The sequence below is a fragment of the Manis pentadactyla genome, chromosome 13 (genome assembly GCF_030020395.1).
Source record: "Manis pentadactyla isolate mManPen7 chromosome 13, mManPen7.hap1, whole genome shotgun sequence".
NCBI lineage: Eukaryota > Metazoa > Chordata > Mammalia > Pholidota > Manidae > Manis > Manis pentadactyla.
The window spans coordinates 107,248,164-107,270,686 of record NC_080031.1 but is presented as its reverse complement, the minus strand read 5'-3'; the positions used below and the strand labels follow the sequence as shown (position 1 = coordinate 107,270,686).

Genomic DNA, 22,523 nt, shown 5'->3' with positions numbered 1-22,523 from the left:
TCCTTTACCCCAGCCTTAGAGAGGTAGAACATCAAAACTAAAATTTATTTAGAGAACCTGAAAAGGTTATGACTTCCCCAAATACTCCAAGATGGGTTTTTACCCAGATTTCCTGATGTTTTGTTTCAATACTTGTGGGTTTTTCCTCTGTGTTTTGAAAATTCTGTTACTGGATGAGAGATATATATAATTACTGTAAGAATCTATAATTACTCAAGATTGGGAATCACGATGGTGATAAACCTTTTGTGTGATGGCATATATTACTATAATATGACCTTCCAAAAAATGCTTCCATCTTTCTTTTTAAATGTGAATGTGTGACCTTCATCTTCCCATTTCAGCCAAGAAAACATGAGCATAAAGACTGTGGCAGAAAATCAGAAGACCAGGGTGTGCCTCTGAATCACTGGAAGTCCCTCAACCTCTCCAAAGTCCCTGCACCTTTGAGATCTCAGTCTCATGACCTACACAAGTGAGGTTTGGGGGATAGATGCTCTTTAGGACCTTTTCTCGATCTAGTATTCTCTGATTTTTAAAATAATTTTAAAAGAGAATCCCAAGTGTCTCCTGGTAAGAAGACATCTGTTTTTGGAGGAGCAATGGCTCCAAACTTCCGGCTTGTTGACAATCTAGGAGTTCGGACCCAGAAGGCTGTCACCTGACAGCCACAGCATGGTAATAAAATCACGCACAATGATTCCCATAAAAGAAACAATGACAGTTTCAGTTTATAAATTGTGATTCACCCAAGGAGATTCTGAAGAACTACTTTGGTAAGCAATCCACTGACAGGTTAATTATAGGGCAGATATTGAGCCACCACTAGAAAAGCAGCCCTTCTCAACATAATCATGTCCAGTGACCCCACCGAAACAATGGCCCCAGCCACAGAGAGGAAGAGAGAGAAATAGCCAAGACATTATGAAAGACAAGAGACAAGGACTCTGTGTTCACGGAGCAACAAATTGCTGAGTATCACAAGGTGAGCCAGAGCTTTAGACTGAAATTTAACAACCATCACAAAAGAACTGCCTTTCAAATCTCAGTTGAGTGTTGAACAAATTATTGACAACTCTGAACACTCCATGTTTTTTTTAATTTAAACTCTAACACCTTATTTAGGGTGGGAAATAATGCTTCTTGAATATCGTCATGAAGTGGATGGTTAGCCCTGGACAACCAAAAACTGGTTGTCAATTCTTAAGGAAAACATATGTATAATCCACAAAAGTAGTACAGTTGTATTAGTACAAAAGGGAATAGCACATAGAATCACATTCCAGACAGGAAAGTGAAGCCTAGATTCATTTACCCAAGTTCTTATTTTATTGACACAAAAAATGAGGCCCACAGAGAAGAGATGATTTGCTCAGTCTTAGAACCTAGAGCATGAATAATTCAAATTTGTGTCAGTGGGATCATATATAAAATATACCAATGGATATACTGTATAAAGGACTCTGGGATTATTTTAAGATTATTCCTAAACTATATTATATTGCATTTGTTAATAATTTACTCAGAGAAAAATTAATTTGCACTAAGCCAGACAGAAGTCAGGTGGAAATCAAGATTGATTTGCATAAACTTTCTGACATATACTCTCTTTTTTTTTAACAAGTAGGGAAATTGCATATTTTGAATTTTAGGTGGAAAATCACTGTGTCAAATTTAAAGCTAATGATTAATATACTAAAAAGAGTCAACCTGGGGGATTTTGAAATTAAGGTTAAAAATTCAATGTAGTAATGAAGGACAATGGTATTATTGGATTACCTCAAAGTTTCAAGTGTAAATTTGTTAGTATTTATGAACATACAAACCAAATTATGTTGGTGAGTTATTTACCTTTTCAGCATCTTGTCGAGTTCTGGTCTCTCCTTCTTGCCTGGCTGTCTCTTCAGCTTCTTTCAAGCTGTTAAGAAAGGAAGCAGGTGGTTGGCTAACGGCTTGACCACGTTATCAGTGCCCAGTTCCGTGCTGAGCGCTCCCTAGGCTGTTCCAGGCCCTGTGACACCGATCCACTACAGGGACAGGCTCCTCCTGTCTGGAATGTCCCAGCCAGAAAACTGACAAAGATAAGGAAGGGTGTGAAACTGACTCACAGACACTCAATTAGAAGCTTTGTTCTGTAAAACCGGATGGGTGTGCCTCCTTGATGGACACACAGAAGATTGTCAGGAAAAGTCCCTTTAACTGGCAGAACCAAGAGCTTTAAAACAATGCCTCGACAATGGTGAAACCAAACTGTGCATTTGAAGTATTGCCGTCCACACCCTCGTGTTACAGCTTGTTATTCCTTACAAAGCATTTGTTTGCCTTCACGTAAAAGCTTCGTTATTAATAAAAGCTACATTGAACTAAGCTTCTAGTCCTTTCCTAACTACGTATTATCTAGTTGCAGTCTCGAACTGGAGACACGCATCATTATCTTAGGTCTACAGAGGAAGAAGTTGGCAGTTAGGGAGGTCAGCTTCTCTTTTTTTGGTTGTGCATAGAAAGAAATAGAAAGCCACAGAGTTAGGGCAGGTGCAAACACTAAAACACATGCCTCCTAGATAAGAAAGTGGAGATTGAGAAATGAGGCTGATTTCCTGTCTGGAAGCCAGTTACAATCACTGTTTTGTAAACATGATAGGACATGCCCCTGAATTCTGTGACAGTGCGCTATAATTTTCAAAGGCAGGTGTGAAGTTTATTAATCTGTTAAATGTTTCTCAGTCCTGAGTTTAAAGATCCAATGATGTAAACAGAGCACTTTAAGACTTGCTGAGATACAAGATCAGAAGGTCTACACCTTGTTTAACAGACACAATATTCAAGGTTCACTAGATCTTATTCATATCTGGGCCTCAGTGTTCAGAGCAGTATCAGGCACTCAGAAGCCCAACAGTCCTTCCCTTTCATAGAATCCCACCTGTTATACTAATAATGAATTCAACCACAGGACATCATCATTATTATTATTATTTTTTTTAATTGTACTGTCTTTTTCGGTGAGTCTCTATTTATGCCCAAGTGAAGCAGTGCTTCTCAAATGACTAGCCTAGATCAGTCCATATGAAAATGCTTTCTAAATTTAAAATACTGTGCCTTATAAAACACCCAAATGAGGAGTCTTGAATTTAGTAACTAACGTAACCAACTTATCCTCTCCTTTTAAGAAACTTTGGGAAATGATATGAATTAAAAAGAGAAGAAGCCTCTCTGGGAGCAAGAACCATCCCACCTTGCAAAGACGAAGGACTGCACGCTTCCTGAGATGGACTCCGTCTGTCCCCGGAGTGGCTCTCGGGACGTCAGCCAAGCGCCCGCCCGCCCACCGGGACCCCGCTGGGCCTGCCCGGGGCGCTGATACTCACAGCAGCTCGGCACACATGGCACACTTGTTGCCATGCACCCTCCCGTCAGGACCGAGGACTGGATCGTTTTCTCTCGTGCAGCCAAGCCTTCCATGGCTCACGTAAGGGCGAAAAGCACTACAGTCGTCCTGGAGAACAGGGGAAGGACCTTGACATTCACTATCCCAACTGGAATGCTTACAACACCGTTTTCTGAAAAATTTTTTATTGCACAATCTTTTTTTTTTTTTATTGAAGTGCCACTGATACGCAATCTTAGGTTGGCTTCAAATATACAACACAGTGGTTCAACAGTTACCCGTATCATTGAATCCTCTCCCTCTGCAGTGGGGTCACTATCGATGTAGGAAGATGGTACAGAATCATTGACTATATCCTCCAGGCTGTGCTGCCTTCCCCAGCTGACATGGTGACTGTGAACTATTGTGCCTCTGTATCCCCTTCCCCTTCCCCCACGCACCCGCCCCAACCCCTCCTCCTTAGTAGCCACCAGTCACTTCTCAGTGTCTATGAGTCTACTGCTGGTTTGTTCCTTCTGTTTTGCTTTGTTTTTATATTCCACAAATAAGTGAAATCATACGGTATTTGTCTTTCTCCACCTGGCTTATTTTCCTGAGCATAACACCCTCTAGCTCCATCCATGTTGTTGTAAATGGTAGGATTTGTTTTCTTGTTATGGCTGAATAGTATTCCACTGTGTATATGTACCACCTCTTCTTTATCCATTCATCTACTGACGGACACTTAGGTTGCTTCCATGTCTTGGCTATTGTAAATAGTGCAGTGATTGTTTTCTGAGATTTTATAGAACTCAGTGCCTCACTGCCCGATGCATGCTGACCACCCAGAGGAGCACCAGATATTAAAAATATGTTGTGTTAAATGTCTTGGTGGAGGAGCCACAGGTGCTAAGAGCACATAGGAAGGGCACCAGACCCTGATTCAGGAGAGTCACGGAGCTAGAAAATGTGACAGGTGTGAAACATCTCCTTTCCCTATCGAAACAGGCTCACAGAATTTTAACACAGAAAGAAGCTATTTAGTCTGAATATCATTCCTAGACATGGAAACACTGATACAGTAGGTTTAAGTAATTTGCCCAAGATCTCCTGACAGCAAGTGGCACTGCTGGGGTTCCGACCTGGGTGGAGCGGCTGAAGGGCAGCCCTTTCTGTTCCCATGAAGTTTCCTTTCCCTCCCTCCCTCCCTCCCTCCCTTCCTTCTTTGCATTTTTTTTTCATAGAAAGCAGAAATAAGAGCTGAAAGGTCTAAGAACAACGTAACGTGCTTCAATCCCATGAACTCTCGGTTGCTTTGCACCTAACCAAGCAGTACTCCATTTCCAGCAGAGCCAGAACTACTTCTTCCCAAACACTGCACCAAAGAAGGGAGAGGAAGCCATCTTCTTTCTCTTCAAAGTCAGCCCCCCAGCGTTCTCCCCACACTGACATCTGTCCTCACCTGCTCTAGACGACTGCCCTCACATTCCCCTTCGCTTCTGATGCCAACTTGGGACCTGGTTTTACTGGAATTGGAAGTTAGTAGACACAGCAGTTAATATCACAGAACTTCTCACCATTCAAAAGCAACTTATCTTCATTGTGTGTGATTTTCCTTAACTCCTGAAAACAGGCACCGCACTGTGTTCTTTTCGTCACCGCCCTTTCCAATGCTCAGAACTCATGGAGAGTCCAAGAAATAGAATCACACTGGAGGGCTTAAGACCTGTAAATGCTACTCCCAGATTTTTTTTCCTGTGTCCAGAGAGGATGCATATCAGAAGAATGAGAGAAAGTGTGGCTTGTAACCAGGTGTCAGATGACCCCAAGTGATTGTGCTGTTGTTGTCATTTTAAAGAAACAAATTCAAGTTCACGGGACCTAGCATCCTATCATACTACTCTTCATTGATGCTAATTAATATTTTATTTTTCATGGAAAGTACATAAAGTCCTAAGAATTCATTTTTTTCCCTTCTAGTAGAGCTTTAAAGCATATCTGAAAGCATAGAAACACAAATGTAAGATACACTTCCCACCTTGTAAAAACATACAGCAGCTTGACACTATAGCATCCATGAAACAACACAATAAAAACAATCTGAAGAAAAATGAGGTCGTTAAAAATGATAAGAGAAAAGACACCAGCTGAAGGAAACAAACAAACCGGACTGCAGCGTCACTGCGGAGCCTTCTAGCAGGCGCAGCTAAGGAGGAAACCCCGTGAGCGGTGTTACTAAAGCAGATCCAAAATTAGGGCACAGAGCCTTCCACTTGATACAGAAATTTAAAGAACCCACCACAGGGTCCCCACCTAAGAGCCAGCAGGAACTGGGTGCAGAGGGCTCTTGGCAGCGTTACAGAATACTCATCTAACGAAAGCCTCTATGGTCTCCCTATGTCTGGTTTTGTTTTCTGTTTCTTTATGTTGACCCCTGGTGAGAGTTGGAGGCATAATTTCGGAGTGTACTTCTGAAAATGCAATAACATGAGGTATAAAAGTGATTTAATTCAGTTGTGTTTTGGCATACTTAACACAAGGAGGAATAAAGCTTGCAGAATCTTGAAGACTGAGTACTTATCATTTCCCTTAAAAGACTTCTCAAACATTGGTGGGTGTATTTGCAAAAACTGAAAAGCAGACAATTCAAGAGCGAGGTTGCAAGTCAGAACCTGCAAAGGAGGTGTGCCTTCTGGTTGATTGAGGAGAGTTAATAGCCAAACGTAGCATGGAGGGTAGAAAAGAACCAGATGACAACAAAATATAGGACAATGAGATGCTTTAGCTATGCAGTGAAGGTTGAATATGTGAAAAGAAGTTCAAAATTAAAAATCTCAACCTGCTCTAGTATAATAAATTGCTGAGCACTTAGTGAATAAGTATCATTTGATGTTTAAATAATTCTCTGTGAAAAGGGCATACTCCCAGATAGATGTGTGCATCTGTATGTATGTACATATATTCATGTGTGTGTAATTGTATGCATATATTTACGTGTATCAGATGTCTGTCTTCTTCACAAAGACAGTGATAACCGTCAGACAAACTACACACAGAAGTGTTTGTGCAGTTATAAAAAATAAGGTATTACATTAGATACATATTTTTTTCCTTAAGAGCAATAAAATAAGTGGTCCTAATAATTTACAGGTGGTTAACTCACACAGAAAGGATCCTTATCTTAAAGGCTATAAGAAAGACATACGTCATGTAATCGTACAGAGAACACACTTCAGGGAGAAAGCTTGCTTCAGAGAATACTCACGCGTTCTCAGCACACAGCACACACTTGTTGCTGTACGTTTTCCCATCTGTGCCACAAACAGCTGTATTATCAAGGGTACAGATAAAATCCCCATCTCTTTCTCCTTTCCTGAAATCATCGCAATTCAACTGCAAGAGACATGATCAAGGAACATCAAAATGTAAGAGAGAAAATATTCCTTAGATATATAAATAGGTTAATGGTTTAAGCCCACAACAATATAAGTCGTTGGAGCAGGGAAACATATTAAAGACAGCATAATGAGCTGATAAAATCATGGGTAACAAGACATGGCTCGAGAAGAGAACTGTAATTCGATTTCAGGAGAAAGGATTTCAGTCTGATTTTGACCACTTGCTGTGTGGGTGAGGTGGGCCAGGTCACCTCTGTGAGACTCATGCACTGTTTGCCTATCAAATCCTTCCTTCTCTGCCGGCTGGTAATGAGGCCCAGTAGATAATGGATATGAAAGCTCTCTGCAAACTATAAACTGCAATAAAGTTTCTATTATTACAGATTAGGGTGGTGATCAAGAATCTGATTGCTGGGCTCATAACTGTAACTCTGACACTTACTGTGTCATTTGGGAGAGTGTGTTAGTGTCCTCATGTGTAAAATGTATATATTGCTAGCCTCAGTATTGTCAAGAAATTTCAATGTATTAATACACGTACAAAACTTAGAACAGAGTCTAGCACATTATAAGATTTGTTGTAGTTATTGTTGTTATTTTAGCTGAATGCCCCATTTCTGCTCTAATAATATGACAGACACTCAGGGACAAACCTGCTGGGTAAGAAAAATCACCTGCACTAGGTAATAAGGGAAGACTAGCATCTGAACATCAGACCTGCCACCCACTCAGCTCACCTCGTGGAACCTCACTTTACTCATCTGAGAAATGGGAATTCACATCCTACCCACATTACAGATTTGTGACAAGGATCAAATGAATATTTATGAAACATTTAGTAACTCATTGTTGTGATACAAGCTAGATAAAGGAGAGACAGAGTTAACTTGAATTTAATTTCTATCTAAAACCAAAGGAAAAAAAATTGGATTCTTTAAAATCACATTGTAATAATTTGATGTTATAGTTGTCATAAAAAACTTTCTATTATAATTATGGAAAACTTAGAATTTAGACCTGTGATTGAGTATGTCACACAATATAAAGAATAAAGTAGATGGATGCCAACAACAGATAAAGAATTTATGAACCAGAAGATTCCATTGAGATCTCCCTGAAGACAAAAGAAAAAGAATTTAAAATAGAAAAGAAAAGCTACAGAGAATACCCCACTATTCATGTCAGACATTTAATATGAAATTTAAAATAGAGTGAAAACAGGATAAATAAAGGCTATATGTGTTATTCACTCAGTTGTTCATCTGTTCCTCAATATCCATTACACGTACTAGGCTCAGGGCATTCACTAGACTGTGACACTTTCACAGCAAAGAAGGGAAATAGAAAATGTGCCATAAGGAATTTACATCCTGATGGGAAGAGACACACCATGTATACCATTAAGTTTAAATTATATTAAGTGCTATGAAAATAAAACAGAACAATATAATAGTACCTAGAATGGTGGCAATTTTAAACAAAGCATCAAAAAAGAATCTCTCTGCAAAGGTAATATTTTAGGTGAGATAAATCAATGAGGAGGAGCCAGACTATAAAGATCCGAGGGAAGAACATTTATGCACAGAGAACCACAATTGCCAAAGAATTGTGATAGGGACAAGAGCATAAAGGGGCATAAAGAAGAGAAGCGCTGGAGCCTAAGAAAAAAGCAGGAGAGCTGCTGGTTTTCTCTCAAGGGTGATTTCTGGAGAAGGTACAGAAGCACGGGGGGATCAGGATTCATCTAAGCAACCCGGGACAGTCACGCTATCCCCCGCACCAGCCCAATCAGCAACAGCATCCAGGTCACAGGTGCTGGCAGGTGGAGGCGGTGAGAGGAGGTGCATTCACCACACCTCCCCTCCTCCAGACCCCAAGGGCTGGCGGGTCCCGACCTTCAGAGAGCACCTCCTCCTGATGTCAGCGACCTCTGAGGGCCTTGCAGATGGGTCCCCAGCTAGGTGGGGTGGCAGCCAACTGGAGAGGGCAGCACTGGGTTCAGAACCTTCGGCTCTGGGCTCTACCCCTTTTCCCATCCTTACCTTCACCCGGAGACGAGGAAACTGACCTTGGCCTTAAACATCACCTAACTCACTCTACCAGAAAAAATAACTAAAGCCATTATGGAATCTTATAGAAAAAAAAAATCTGTATATCTGAGGAGCAAGACATCATAAAAGAAATGCAGTATTATGAGCAATGTGCAGTATCAATTAAAACAGAATTATTGGAATGTGTAGAAAAAAAACTTATCAAGAGTGTAGCTATGCAGTAGAGAGATAAGAGAAAATACTTGCAACATAAAGTAAGAAAAAATAGCTTATAATGGAGGTTTTAGATGTGGGAAATATTTAAACAGTAATAAATAAAACAATATAAAGAATAAAAGTAGGATAGGTACAAATACACAGTGAATGTGTGACGAAAAGGGCAGATCAAGAAACTCTCAGACAAGACAGTGATAATGGAAAAAGAATTTAAAATAGAAAATACAATCTAATGATCATAAAGAATAGAATTAGAAGTCCCCAGAAAGAGGCAAATGCATAAAGAAAGAATATTTTAAGAAATAGAGACCCTTTCCAGAATTAATGAAAAATGAGAGAAGAGAGAGAAATAGCCATAGCAATTCAAAACTAAAATATGGTCAATAACAAAATTGTGGAGGTTTAAGGAATTTTAACAAAATGAACTGAGAATGGCCTAATATATGTTAGAGGGGAAGATACAGATATTAAAAATAAACACACACACAGCAATAGTGATAAATAATTATAAATATGGATATTTGGTTAAGGGTATCATAAGAACAAAAATAGACATGATGCATTTAAATTATTATCAAGGAAAAGATGGAAGGAGAAACTACTTATAAAATAATTTTTAAACATAGCTGGTAACTAAAAATATGAAAAATTGGGAGAACCAAATTCTAGCATGAGAGAAAAAACAAACAAAAAAAAGTAAATGGGCTAAATCCACAATTTAAAAGACAATTTGTGGTTAATTAAAAAAAATTAGGATCAAGCCAACTTGATCATAAGAGGAAAATTAAAATTAAAAAATACAAAATATTAAAACAGTAGGATAATAAAAGATACAGGGCAAGAATGTGTAAGAAGAGAGAGAACAGAAGTCGCAGTATTAATACATAAAATATAAAATTTGGCCCAAAATGCATCATAAGTAACAAAGAACATCATACAAAGTAAAAGAAAGAAGAGCACAAGAAGGTATAATATTCATGGGCACCCATGCCCCTAATAACGCAGACTCTATGCTGAACAACAATCAACAGAATGCGATAGAATTAGACAAATCAAAGATTAGGGTTAGAAGTTTTAGCACACACCTCTCAGAAACTGATATATCAAAGGCAACCTCAGTTATTCTAGTAATTTTTCTTTTTGTATAGCCTTAGGATTTTTTGTGTGTAGTATCATGTCCCTACAATTAAAGAGAGTTGCTTCCTTTCCAAACAGGACACTTACTTAATATATTTTGCCTTATAGTTATTGACTATCCAGTGCAATGTTAAATTCAAGTGGTGTGTTTAACAGAAGTGGTGAGCCTAAATATCTTTGCTTTCCTGTCAGTCTGAAGCCAAAGTAATCCTTCTCTAACCATTAAGAATGATGTTCGCTGTAGGTTTTTCATAGATTCCCTTTATCTGCTGAAAAAGTTTAGGTCTGTTGACGTTTTAGTGTATGTGTGTTTTTAATCTTGAATGAGTGTTAGACTTCTCTAAATGCCTTGCTGCATCTATTGAAGTGATCTTGTAGTTTTATGCTTTATTCTATCAATGTGGTGTATTATACATATGGTTGCTAAACCAACCTTGCATTCCTAGAATAGTTTTATGATAGGTATTTGTCAGTAGTTTACTGTACTTGTGATATCTTCCTTTGGATTTCATATCAGAATAATACTGGCTTCATAGAATGAACTGTTAAGTGTACCTCCTCCTGTATTTCCTGAATAAGTCTATAAAAGATTAGTATTATTTCTTTTTTTCAGTATTTGGAGGAAAGCACCAGTGAAGTCATTCGGAATTGAGCTTTTTGTTGATTTAATTATAAATTAAATCTTTCCTTGCTATGGGTCTATTTTGATTTTCTAATTCTTGAGTCAGTTTTTGTTAATTCATTTCTTTCTGGGAATTTATCCATTTCATCTCAGTTGTCTACTTCTTTGGAATAAATTTGTTCATAATATTCCATTACAATCCTTATAATTTGTCTCGGATATATATTGATATTTTACTGATATGTATTGATATTTTATTGAATGTGTTGATATTTTGACTATGGAGATATTGATATTTTACTGCTGGTTTTGGTAATTTCTGTCTTCTCTTTTTCCTAGATCAGTTTATCACTTTTTCCTTATTCAATTTTTGTCAGCTTTGTTGATATTTTATTTTGGTTTCATTAATTATTTCTATTGTTTTTATGTTTTGTACTTTATTGATCTCTGCTCTAATCTTTATTTTATCCTTTCTTCTTCTTGCTTGGGGTTTAGTTTGCTCTTCTTTTTCTAAGTTTCTTAATGTGGAAGTTTAGATAGTTAATTTGTGACCTTCTTTTCTGATTTAGGTATTTAAAGCTCTATACACTGCTTTACCTAAACCCATGTCTTGATTTGTTGAGCTTTTATTTTTATTCAGTTCAAATTATGTTTTCATTTTTTTCATGATTGTTTCTTTGGTCCTTCAGTTATTTATAAGTATGTTGCTTAATGTCCAAATATTTGGGGATTTTCATAATTTCATTCTCCTATTGGATTTATATTCAATTCTGCTGTAGTCAGAAAACATACTTTGCATGATTTTAATTCCTTTAAATTAATTGAGATATATTTTACATCCTAATATATAATATATCTTGAAGGATGTTCCACTGTTGCTTGAAAAGAATGCACTTTCTGCAGTAACTGGGGGAGCACTCTCTATATTTCAGTTTCTGTTGAATTAGTTGATAGTGCTGTTTGAGTATTCTGTATCTTTGATGATATTTTGTCTAGTTGTTCTATCAGTTTTTAAAGTAGAGTAATAAAATTTCTGACTTATTGTTGACTGATCTTTCTTCTTTTAATTATAGAATATTTTATTTCATACATTGTGCTTCTGCTGTTAGGCACATCTACATTTATAATTGTTATATGCCATGATAACATTAATGCTTCTAAAATTATGAAGTGCCCTATTTTCTCTAATATCATTTTTATTAATGTCTATTTTGTCAGATAGTAATATAGTAAATTCTGGTCTCATGGTTATATTTGGCATGGGTTATATTTGGCATCCAGTAGAGACAGTTTATATTGCATTTTTAATCATGTAACAATCTTTGCCTTTTAACTGGAATACTTAAATCATTTACATTTAATATAATTACTGATATAATTGTATTTATTTTTGTCATGTTTCTGTTTTCAACATGTTCTTGTCCTTTTTTACTTCTCTATTCTTCCACTATTGCCTTATTTTGGGTTAAAAATGTCTAGTGTGTCTTTTTAATACTCAAATGGAAAGAGATACATATATATATATATATATCTTTTTGCTGAAAATCTATTAATTGTTGTTACACTTCCCTTTAGTTTTTCAAATATGGTTTTCTTTAGTATTTGTACACTTTTTAAACAGTCACTTCATGCCTTTGTCTGCCAAATCTAATATCTAGGGAGAGTCAGACAGGTTTCATTGACTCTTTTTTTTCCCTGAACATGGGTCACACATTTAGCTACTTTGCATATTCCATAATTTTTGTTAAATGCCGGATATTTTAGAGTGACATATTATAGCGACTCAGGATTATGAGATTGTTTTTGCTATTTTATTGTTTGTATGTTTGGCTGGACTAAATCTCTGATTTTTTGTTCTCCCATAGTGTGCAGCTATTGACGTGTCTGCTAAGAAAATGTTTGTTTATTTATTTTTCAAGCCTGGCTCTCTAGGTTTTCTTTCTCCCATATCTGTAAAACTTATGATTGACCAATGATTGGACATAATTTATGCTTGTAAACAGCTTTATGGTTGGCCAGGATTTTGTGAATTGCTTGGTCCTTCTTTGGTGTCTGTTGCCCATGTGCTATGACTCAGACAGAAATATGCTTACATGCTACAACCTCAGGCCACCTCCTTACTCTTAGTGGAGGACATATCTTCCACCCAAGACGTATCAGATATGATTTTTGCCTACTACTCCAAATTAGGTAAGCGCCTTTCAACAATGGCAATGCAGTTGCTGCCTCTTACAGCCTGTAGGCCCTCCACACCAACTAAACAACAGGGGTAAAAACGGAAGAATCCCTGAGCAAGAACAGCACAGACTCACATTGTTCTAATTCAAGGGTTAGCAGTTTTTCAAGGATAAATGCTTCTCTGATTGACATAGCATGCTGGTCAATTTCCAGAGTGCCATAACAGTTGTTTCAGTCAATTCTGTCTGGATTTATAGTCGCATTTTGGGGAAAGGATTTGCAGACCTCCTTGTTCAGCATAGCCCTACATGCCACACCTCAGAATTATTTGGTATTGATCCCAAAACCAGACAAGAATAATTAAAAAGATAAAAGCAGAGACTCACTCAACTTATGGAATATGGATCAAATGGGAGACTAAATTTGAAAGGCCTTTTCACTTGTTAAAGCAATGAACTAATCTGAGCAGAGTAGGGAACACAGAAACACACGCAGACACACATGGTAACTTAATATCCTACAAAATTGGCAACCTAACTCAATGAGAAACAGATAATCCATCAATTGATTAAAAAACAAAAGTCCTCTACATGGACCAAATATGTTAGCGATTATAAACTATGAAGAGTGGACTGGGTGGTAGAAATGGACATGATGAAAAGGAGTCAAATTTAGGATATACTTTGAAGGCAACACCAATAAGACTTGTTAGTTGATTGGATGTTAGAGTTGGAAGGTGAAAGAATGACGTACTAGTGACAAAGACATGGATTACGCAAGAGAAGAGAGGGCGTCTGCAGGAGGAGAACAGGCGGAACAGCACCTTATTCTGAGAATGAGTGTCAGGGTTGATTCTTAATGGGAGGAATTTAGGCAGAGAAAATGGGTAGTTTTTTCTCTTTTATAGTGGAGAGAAAAATAACAACAATGGAAACATAGTGTAATTACATGAATCTTTTCAAACACAGACAAGCAAAAATCTAGACAGAAATTACCTAAAAGGCACACAACCAAATATTAACTGCCTTAATTCATAAATAGGGAGTTTTCTAAGTAGCAAAGCATGTAATTGTAAGAAAGTTACCTAGAAGTGAACATTATAACTCAAGCATAAAATGTTAACAGATATACAATGGCTTAAAATTCTTTAATTTTATTTCTAAAAATCCTATTTGATTAAAATTCTGTAATGTGCATCTACATGTGACAACATCTAACTAGTAATACTTTTTAAATAACGGGTTTGTTAGGATTGGTGTGTGTGTGTGTGTGTGTGTGTGTGTGTGTGTGTATTCTTTTTTGTTGCTTTTATTTTATATTTTAAACACCATTAATGTGTCAGTTTTTCATGAAAGAAAAAGAGGAGGTGGAAAATAGATCTTACAGAAGGAACTTCTAAGTAGCACAAATAAAGGCAGAATTGAAAGTCGCCAGTAAATCTTTGTGCATGAGGTCAGCAGGGCACAGAAGCAGCTCCTCGTGCCCAGGTGAAGGATTTGCGGTGACTGGCCGATGGGGTGATGACTGTGCTGCTAGTTTAAAAGTGAGACTGGTTGAGTTTAGTTAAAGAATTTGGTTAACTAGATTTACTGTGGAGCCTGAGGTTCTTAGACATCCCTGGGAGCACAGACAAGGAAGATGGCAGCTTGGTTCGACCAGGGCTGTCAGGGTGATTCGGGTGTGCCTGCCCTGACTGGTCATCTAGTCACAGTCAGGAGCAGGGCAGGAGGGAGAGAAAGAAGATACTGGAGAAGCAGCCACCCAGGAGGCCTGGAGGGGTGTCAGTGGCTGTCGGGTCACCTGGCCGTCGCCCCAGCTTGGTCAGCAACTTACTGTGACACGTTCTAGTCCAGAAATTTACCCCAATCTGGGCTAGAATTTTTATTATTTTGCATAAATGAAAAAACTTAAAAAGTGAAACGGTGTGTGCTGGTTTGCATCTGTGTAGTTTCTTTCTTTTTAATTCTTAATTTTTTTTTTTAACCCCAGAACACTTTTTTCAAATAGATATTAGTCTGAATCCCCATCTTCAAAATAGAAACAAGCAACACTAGTTGAATGAGGGGAAATGCTCTGGGTATTGGAAAGATATGCAATAGGAGGTAAAAGAGGAAAAGAAAAAGAAAATTAAAATGAGGCAAATGCCTGCCAGCACATGATAAACACTGAAGCTGGCCTTTCAAATTTAGTCTCCCATTTGATCCACATTTCATTTCACAGATTAAAAAAAAATGAGACCCAGAGATACATAAATTGTTCAGGTGACATAGACAATAAATGAGTACTCGGAGATTCGCACTCAGTTCTACAGCCCCACGAAGGCTCTTGTTGAAGCCCAGACGTCTCGGGAAGAATGAGAAGCGGCCCAGGCAGGCAGACCCCACCCGGGCCACTCCGCCTCTCAGCGTCTGTCAGTGCCCACGTGCTTTCGGGAAGGTGGGTCACGGGCTGGGCCTACCGACAAGCTGTACCAGATATTTAGCCCACCCTTCTAAGCCACGTTCCCTCCCTTCTAAGTAGCTGGCTTCACAACAGGTATGACCTAGTAATTAGGAAACAAACAGAGGGTTCTAAACAGAGTCAATCATAATCTCAAAAGCAAATATGACAAGCCGACTCCAAATGGTCTCACCTTTGCTAGGGCAGTGGCCCTGGGGGCTCCTGTTAAATGCCTGGCCCTTTTCTGGGATTTTGCTTCTTTTTCCCTGGAAAAACATGGTAAACTTAATTTTGATGGAATATCCAGAAGCGAGCAAAGGCCCCACAAATCTCTCCTCAGTGCTGAGAAATGTGTCAGACGTGGTGCTGACGGAAGGTAAGAGTCTCCACCTTCAACAACACAACAGACTGTCCCAGCCACCTAAATATCACCAACATCCAGGTGGCCGCCGACGCTGCGGGCCACCTGCGCCATGGCTGGGATGCTCTCTGGCAAAGACCCAATCCACCTGAGCTGGAATCTACCCTCCTGTTTAGGTCCTGGTTGTGGCCTGCAGGGTCCCACACAGCAAACTCGGCAGCTGAGCGTAGCTTTTGTGCCTCATACAGTCCCTTTTCCAGGTTAAGAAGCCAAGTTTATCCCCAAATAATCCACATAGGTAATAAAAAGAATAATCGAGTGAGTGACTTCAAAGTGATAAACAAACTACTGTGTGTCTTAAGGCATTTTATCTTTGCTTCAAAGTTTTTTTTAGTAAATGTATTACATTCATAACTTAGGTCTCCTATTGAAACATCTTATGTAACGAAAAATAAACTTTAATAATAGCAAATAAGATATGGACTGGTTTACATTTGGCTTTCAAGAGGATAAGAAAGGACTGCTCAGCTGCCCAGGGTCACCCCCTGCCTGAGATCTCGCCCTGCTTCCTTTATCTTCCCACAGTTTCTTCGCTAGAAGCAATGCATGTGATCAGAGCTTCATTATCCCCATTTATTGACTATGTCAGATTAAATCCTCTGACACATACCAACTTGGCATTTAAAAAGCTTATTCTAAAATAATTATCTTAAATGGGTAGCTTAGTATTGGCTTGGTACTAGTGTTGAAGTTTTGATGGTGGTCAGAAATCAAGGATGACTTCCCTGTTCAAAAACAAAGTAGGACACTTTGATTTACTATTGATAATTCAAGTCTGCCATTTTTGAGGCATCATTGGAGAGAAGGATATCAAGTTAAAAAGCATTGCTGGGATGCTGGTAAAGTTCCAGAATACTAATTCTTTCTGAGTTGCAGGTAGATGGAAGCCAATCAACTCTTTAGTCCATTTCACCCTAGCATAATCCTAGATGTCTGGAGACATTAGCAGCTCACAAAGTCAGACGTATACTGCTTAAATCCTTCTACTGGTTGGCTGCCACAAGGAGAGTTTGGCCTCATCCCCTAGGGACTTAACTTAGTCTCTATGGTACAATAGAATCAGGTCTTAATACGCCCAAGAATTCTTTTTTTCCAGTCAGGAAACTCAAATTGGAACTACATCCTCAAAAGACTACTAAGTGCCTATATAAGGTATTGATTAACCCTGGGCCCTCCGGGATGTTCTGGAATACTACTTGAGGGATTATTAAAATTTTTCCAGGTGAGTTGCACATATCCAACTCTACCTAATGAGAGGGGTCAGAGTTATCTGCTGAGCATTTTTATTTAACCATTTAGATAGAGAAAATATATTTGACAGAAAATAAAAAAGAATGCATTTTCTAGTTTAGAGAATAGCTGGTAACTCGAACACTTGAAAGAAAGAATTTTACTCACAATATCATTTTGCACGTGGCACATTTGTTGATGAACATTATTCCATCAGGGCTTTGAGAAAGTTTTTTATATTGGGAACAGAACAATTTTCCATTTTTCATCAATGCCCGATATTGATTGCATGTTTCCTAAAGAAAAGATGAAAAAAAGCTGTATTTACTGAAACCTCATCTAAGCAAGACTTTACTTTCTGAGAACTTCCTTGAGCAATATTATTTACTGTCCACTACCCACTTTATATGGAAGACATTCACTCAGCTGACACAAATAATAAAAATGAAAATAATTACTCTGGATTGTCTGTTGGAGAATGCAAATTCACCCAACAAGCATTCATCTAAAACAATTAGTGAAATGGAAATAACAACAGACTTGGAATCAAAAGACTCCTACTTATATTCCAAGGTTCTCATTTAAACGTTCAGTGGCTTTAGCAAATTAACTTCTTAAAGGCTCTCTTACCCTATCTGTAAAAAGAGAAGATAGAAGTATATATAGTTCAAAGGTTCTGTGAGAATTAAATATGCAAAGTATTTAAGCCCTCAAAGGGTGCCTGAGACATAGTAGATAATCAATAATCAAAATCTCCTCCTCTCCTCTTCCTCCTCCTTTATTTTTATTATTATTTGTTGTTGCTCTAGCCACTATAATTATTAGAATATGCTAAATGACACATGCAAAACATCTAACACATAGTAGGTCAATAATAACAGCTGTTTAAGGGAATATGAAAAGGCTGCCTAAAAGCTTAATTCAATATATTTTATTGGAGGCTTGCTATATGCTGCTTCCTCTTTCCTAGAAGCTTAAAAATCAATGGGCATTTGCATTACTTAGGGAAGTACTGATTTAAAAAGCTATGTGCCCTATGAGCTTAGAAAATTCACTGGGCCTTTAAAACAAGCCTTTGGAATACAATTATTTTGTTTTGTTTTGATTTTTCAGAAAAAATCCTGTTTCAAGATGCTTTTAAAAGTATTGAATACAAGGATTCATGATAATACTAGAATGAAGCTTTAAACAGTTTTAGCGTCAGTTGATAAAGAACATTACCAATCAGGATAAATGTTGAACTGGATTTCTCCAATGTCACAATTAGATGAGCACTTAATTCTTAGAAATACCCACTTTTTTTTTTTACAGACAACTAAGGCCCAGAGACGTAACAAACTTGTTCACAGTGTTTAATTGGGTAAGACGGAACTCAATGCTATTTTTTCTGAGTTGTAGAATTATCCGATGCATTCTCTTGGGAAACAGGAGAAGCCCATAAAAATTGAAAGTAGCAAATGGGTTTTCCATCGGGAGAACTGTAATAACCCACCAATTACCAGCACAGAGAGGGTTGAACCCAGAAGAGATCTAGACCGAAAAGGCATCCTGAAGTAGGGAGACGGCTGCTCAGCAATGTTAAATGCGGTCTAACTTCCAGCTTTCGGCTCATGTTTGTCTTGTTTTTATGTCGCTGTTTGTGTTTTCTCCACGTGTCTCAGAAGAACAAGGCTCTCTAAGGCCCAGCTCTTTTCACCTCCTCCACGAGCTCTGACTTAGGCCCCTGTCTTCCCCTGTCCCTCCGCAGGCAGTGTGATGATCAGTCCCTAGGGGCTGACACACCCCTTGTCTGGGTTAGAGCACAGACAAGGTGGCTCTGGGCCTGGCGGTAACCCTTCCGAGACGACGACTCTAAGCGTGCGGTCAGGGTCCTGCGGGTGCCCACAGGGCTTTCCTGAGGCGTTCCGGCCAGTGTCTGCGACAGTCCACAGGCTTTTATGGCACCAGAAGGAACGCAAGTCACTGAAGCTGGAGTATAAAAATTCCAGCGCCATAAGAAAGACTAAATCGATAGCTCTCCCTTCTGACAGAATATCCAAACACTGCGATCAGATCAGAAATATTTGGAGAGCAATAATTACATCTTTTTATTCTTCTTGCTTATGCTAACATGAAGAGTGGCTAAATTTATGCTTTTAAAATGTTCATCATTGAAACAGTTTGATGACATAAAAAGTATCAGTGCAAAATTTTAAATGTCTACTGGAACTACCAGCCATTATCAGAGTTGGAAAAAGAAAATTAGGGCTTTATGCACAGTGAGATTTACAGAATACCCTTCTTTTTGCCAGTATAAAACATCCAAGGGAGCGTGCTCTTTGATTTTCCAAGATCCAGCCTTTTTTCTACTCTACATATAACTGTACTTAATAGAAGTTTCTGAACCTCTCTTAATTAGCAAACTTAGATGGAATGATAGAGAATATGATAAAATTTTCTCGAACATTCACATAAGAATAAGTTCCTTTAAAAAAAGTTTACAACAAAATACAGCGAGAGAGTATCTAACTATTGGTTCTAAGAGTTTCATTGTAGAAAAGGGGCTGTTTCACTGTTTTAGGATTTTAGTGTTTATGGCTTCTGAGACATAGCAAATACCTGCTATATACCCAGCACTGGGTTAAATGCTGAATTAATGACATAGGTGTGTGTGTATTTGGCCCTTTTAACTATTTTAAAAATGTAACTTCCATACAGAAAGTGATGCTTTTATTTCTCAAACAAAAGCCTGCTCAGAGTTGGTATCAACACCTGCTGGGCCGGGGTCCCCTCCAGCACAGGTGCTTCTGCCTCATCCGCTACATGTTGCAAATGTCTTCACAGCTCACTCCCTTCCCACCCTTAGATCCTTATTCTAATGCTCTTCTTAGGGAGAATTCACCAGATTATCCCAAGAATTGCTCTTACCTCCATCCCTAGAAATTCCTATCTTCCATCCTGCTTTATTTTTCTCCTAGCATCAATTATTCCCTAATGTACTATACATTTTACCGATGTACTTATTGCTTTGTTTGTTTTCCTCCACTAAGGTGTAAGTTCCACAAGGGCAGGATTCTTGACTATTGCCTTTACTTCTGAATATCCCCAGCATCTTGAACACGTCTGACATATAACACACTCAATAAATATTTATTGAATGAAATACATACATTGACTATATACAAGTTACAGACAACCACTTTTTACATAATGGCCACACAAACATTTACTTCAGCTTTCTATGTACATCACGACTTTTTCAGCTATTAAACTAACAATACTGATCCACTTGTTCATTTTTTATGGAATTATAAAGCATCCTTTTAGCACCAATCCATTATCTAATACACTGATGTGTGTGTGTGTCTGTGTGTATGTGTGAGTCATGCCCTGATTCATAAAGACCTATTTCTTTGTTTTTAGCAGAAGCTATTAGTACCTATCATCATAATACGGCTGTATTATTAACATGAAGGTGTTGGCCTCAAACAACTTTTCTTTAGAGATTTTTGGAGTGGATTCAATGAACAGAAAAAGCAGGACTAACCTGATTTTCATCCTCACTGGCAGCATCTGGGATGAAAATACAGAAACCAAAGATAAGTGAATGTAAAATATTTAATAAATAAAACAAACAACTCAGTCAGTGGAGGGCCTTGCTTATTTTAGTGGCAATATGTTGCAAAACTAAACTGTTTTGAACACATTAAAATTTGCCATGGCAAATAAAATGAAGGCAGTGAGCTTGGAGATCAATGGTCAGTATACATACTCACACAGGTCCAATTATTCATAAAGGTCCATTACTTTGGAAAATAATACTCCTATACTTTGACCCTTTCAAAATATCTAATTTCTCAAAGATCCTTTCACAGCAAAGTGAGGCAGACCTCTTTTAAAATCATAACAAATATCAGATATAGTATATCAATTATAATTTAAATGAATAATGTAGCATAAAGTTTATATCATATATACCCATACAATTAAATTTTCTGAATTCTGGTAATTATGTCACCTAATTACAGCTGTGAAAACTGGACATCTGATAAACATTAAGGTTAATTAAAATGACAGACTATTATGTTCTCTCATTAACAGACTCCTTTTTGCACCTACACATGTATTTTAGGAAAGTGGGAATCATTTGTGTTTAATGCTTTCCTGACACTCCATCTCTGAGGCTCCTTTAAGAAAACGTAGAGGTCTCAGAGCAGGATGGCTAGGCAAGCCACGTTCCCTCCGAATTCAAACAGCAAGTTCCATGTTCCCTTCGAATTCAAACAACAAACGCAAAACATTACCTCCTAGCACCCACATAAGCCCCTTACCCATTTGGAGAAACACTTTCAATTCATTTAGAATTTGAAAACCAAAATGAAATAAAATATGCTAGAAGGTACGACTGCTTTAAAATAAGAATCAGTGGTTGAATTTTATTTTTTAACATTTTGTTTATAAATATAATATTTATGTATGTATACATATACATATATATAAAATGTTCCTCTAAGTTTTAAATATCTATTATATATATAACTCCTATTGGTATGAATTGATATTCTTGGTATCATACAATATACATACATAACATATAATTCATATTCCTATTCTTCTTCAACTTGCCTTGGTGAAGGGAAGTTGAAACTATTAGCTTTTCAGAACTAATGTAGAATTAATGGAAGGATTTTCCATGGATAAAAATTCAGACCATGTCAAGTTACTTGCCATTTCTAAAGATAACAACATGATTATCAAGCCACATATATAGTTCTTTAAATCTCCAGGTCTGGCAAATCATTTCATGATCAAATCTGTGTATATGTATATGTGTGTTCAGGGGGGAAGGAGATGAGTCCCTGCCCAGGGCTGTGTGATGTGGCAAGAGGCTCAGATCATATGCAGATCGCTCACCTTGCACGAGGCAAAGAGCCAGGGTCAGGAGCACCCGCACTGCAGCTGTCTTCATGCTGGAGACGTGTGAGTCGGCTACAGGTCTGCAGCGCGCATTGCTCACCAGCTGGGGCCTCAGACTGAGCCCGTGGAGGTGCAGCTCACTTTTATATATCCTGGCATGCTGGTGACACCCACAACGCTAAAAACCAGTTGTTCGAGGTCATGCTAGACTTAATATACCACATCAACTTACCTTCCATCCTTTAAGATCCTGTCAAGGCGGCATATTTGAATAGATAATGTCTATTTCTAAATTAGTTCTAAAGTGTTTTCATGATACATTCCCCAAAAGGCAATAGATTGAGTCCAAGGACCCTAGTCAGAGTTTAATCCTTCATAGTCCTATATAAGACCTGGATTCCTAGCAACACCAAACATATTACCTTAGAGACAAACGTGTTTCTAACTGTGCTCCCTTCCTAAGTGGAAGGAGAGAGAAAAGGAAGCCAGATCAGTTGTCCTACCCGTCAGGTGAAGATTTAAAGACGTCCACATCTGAAGAAAGCTGTTTGTAACCCAAGAAACTAGGGTT

At 38.1% G+C, this 22,523-nt stretch overlaps 1 protein-coding gene across 3 annotated transcripts in view; it reads right to left on the bottom strand.

Annotated features, from left to right (window-relative positions):
- Positions 1-22,092, bottom strand: part of SPINK5 (serine peptidase inhibitor Kazal type 5) — a 62,485-nt gene extending 40,393 nt beyond the window's left edge. The window contains exons 1-8 of one of the 3 annotated variants that reach the window (XM_036894516.2): positions 21,950-22,092; positions 20,583-20,608; positions 17,225-17,352; positions 15,599-15,671; positions 6,630-6,757; positions 4,827-4,890; positions 3,366-3,493; positions 1,852-1,918 (exon numbers count right to left, since the gene is read on the bottom strand). In XM_036894516.2, coding sequence (XP_036750411.2) covers positions 1,852-1,918; positions 3,366-3,493; positions 4,827-4,890; positions 6,630-6,757; positions 15,599-15,671; positions 17,225-17,352; positions 20,583-20,608; positions 21,950-22,004 — 669 coding nt within the window. In that variant the 5' untranslated portion in view covers positions 22,005-22,092. The remainder of the gene's footprint in view (positions 1-1,851; positions 1,919-3,365; positions 3,494-4,826; positions 4,891-6,629; positions 6,758-15,598; positions 15,672-17,224; positions 17,353-20,582; positions 20,609-21,949) is intronic. The other 2 variants (XM_036894545.2, XM_036894531.2) reach the window with 2 other exon arrangements.
- Positions 22,093-22,523: the final 431 nt, after the last annotated feature.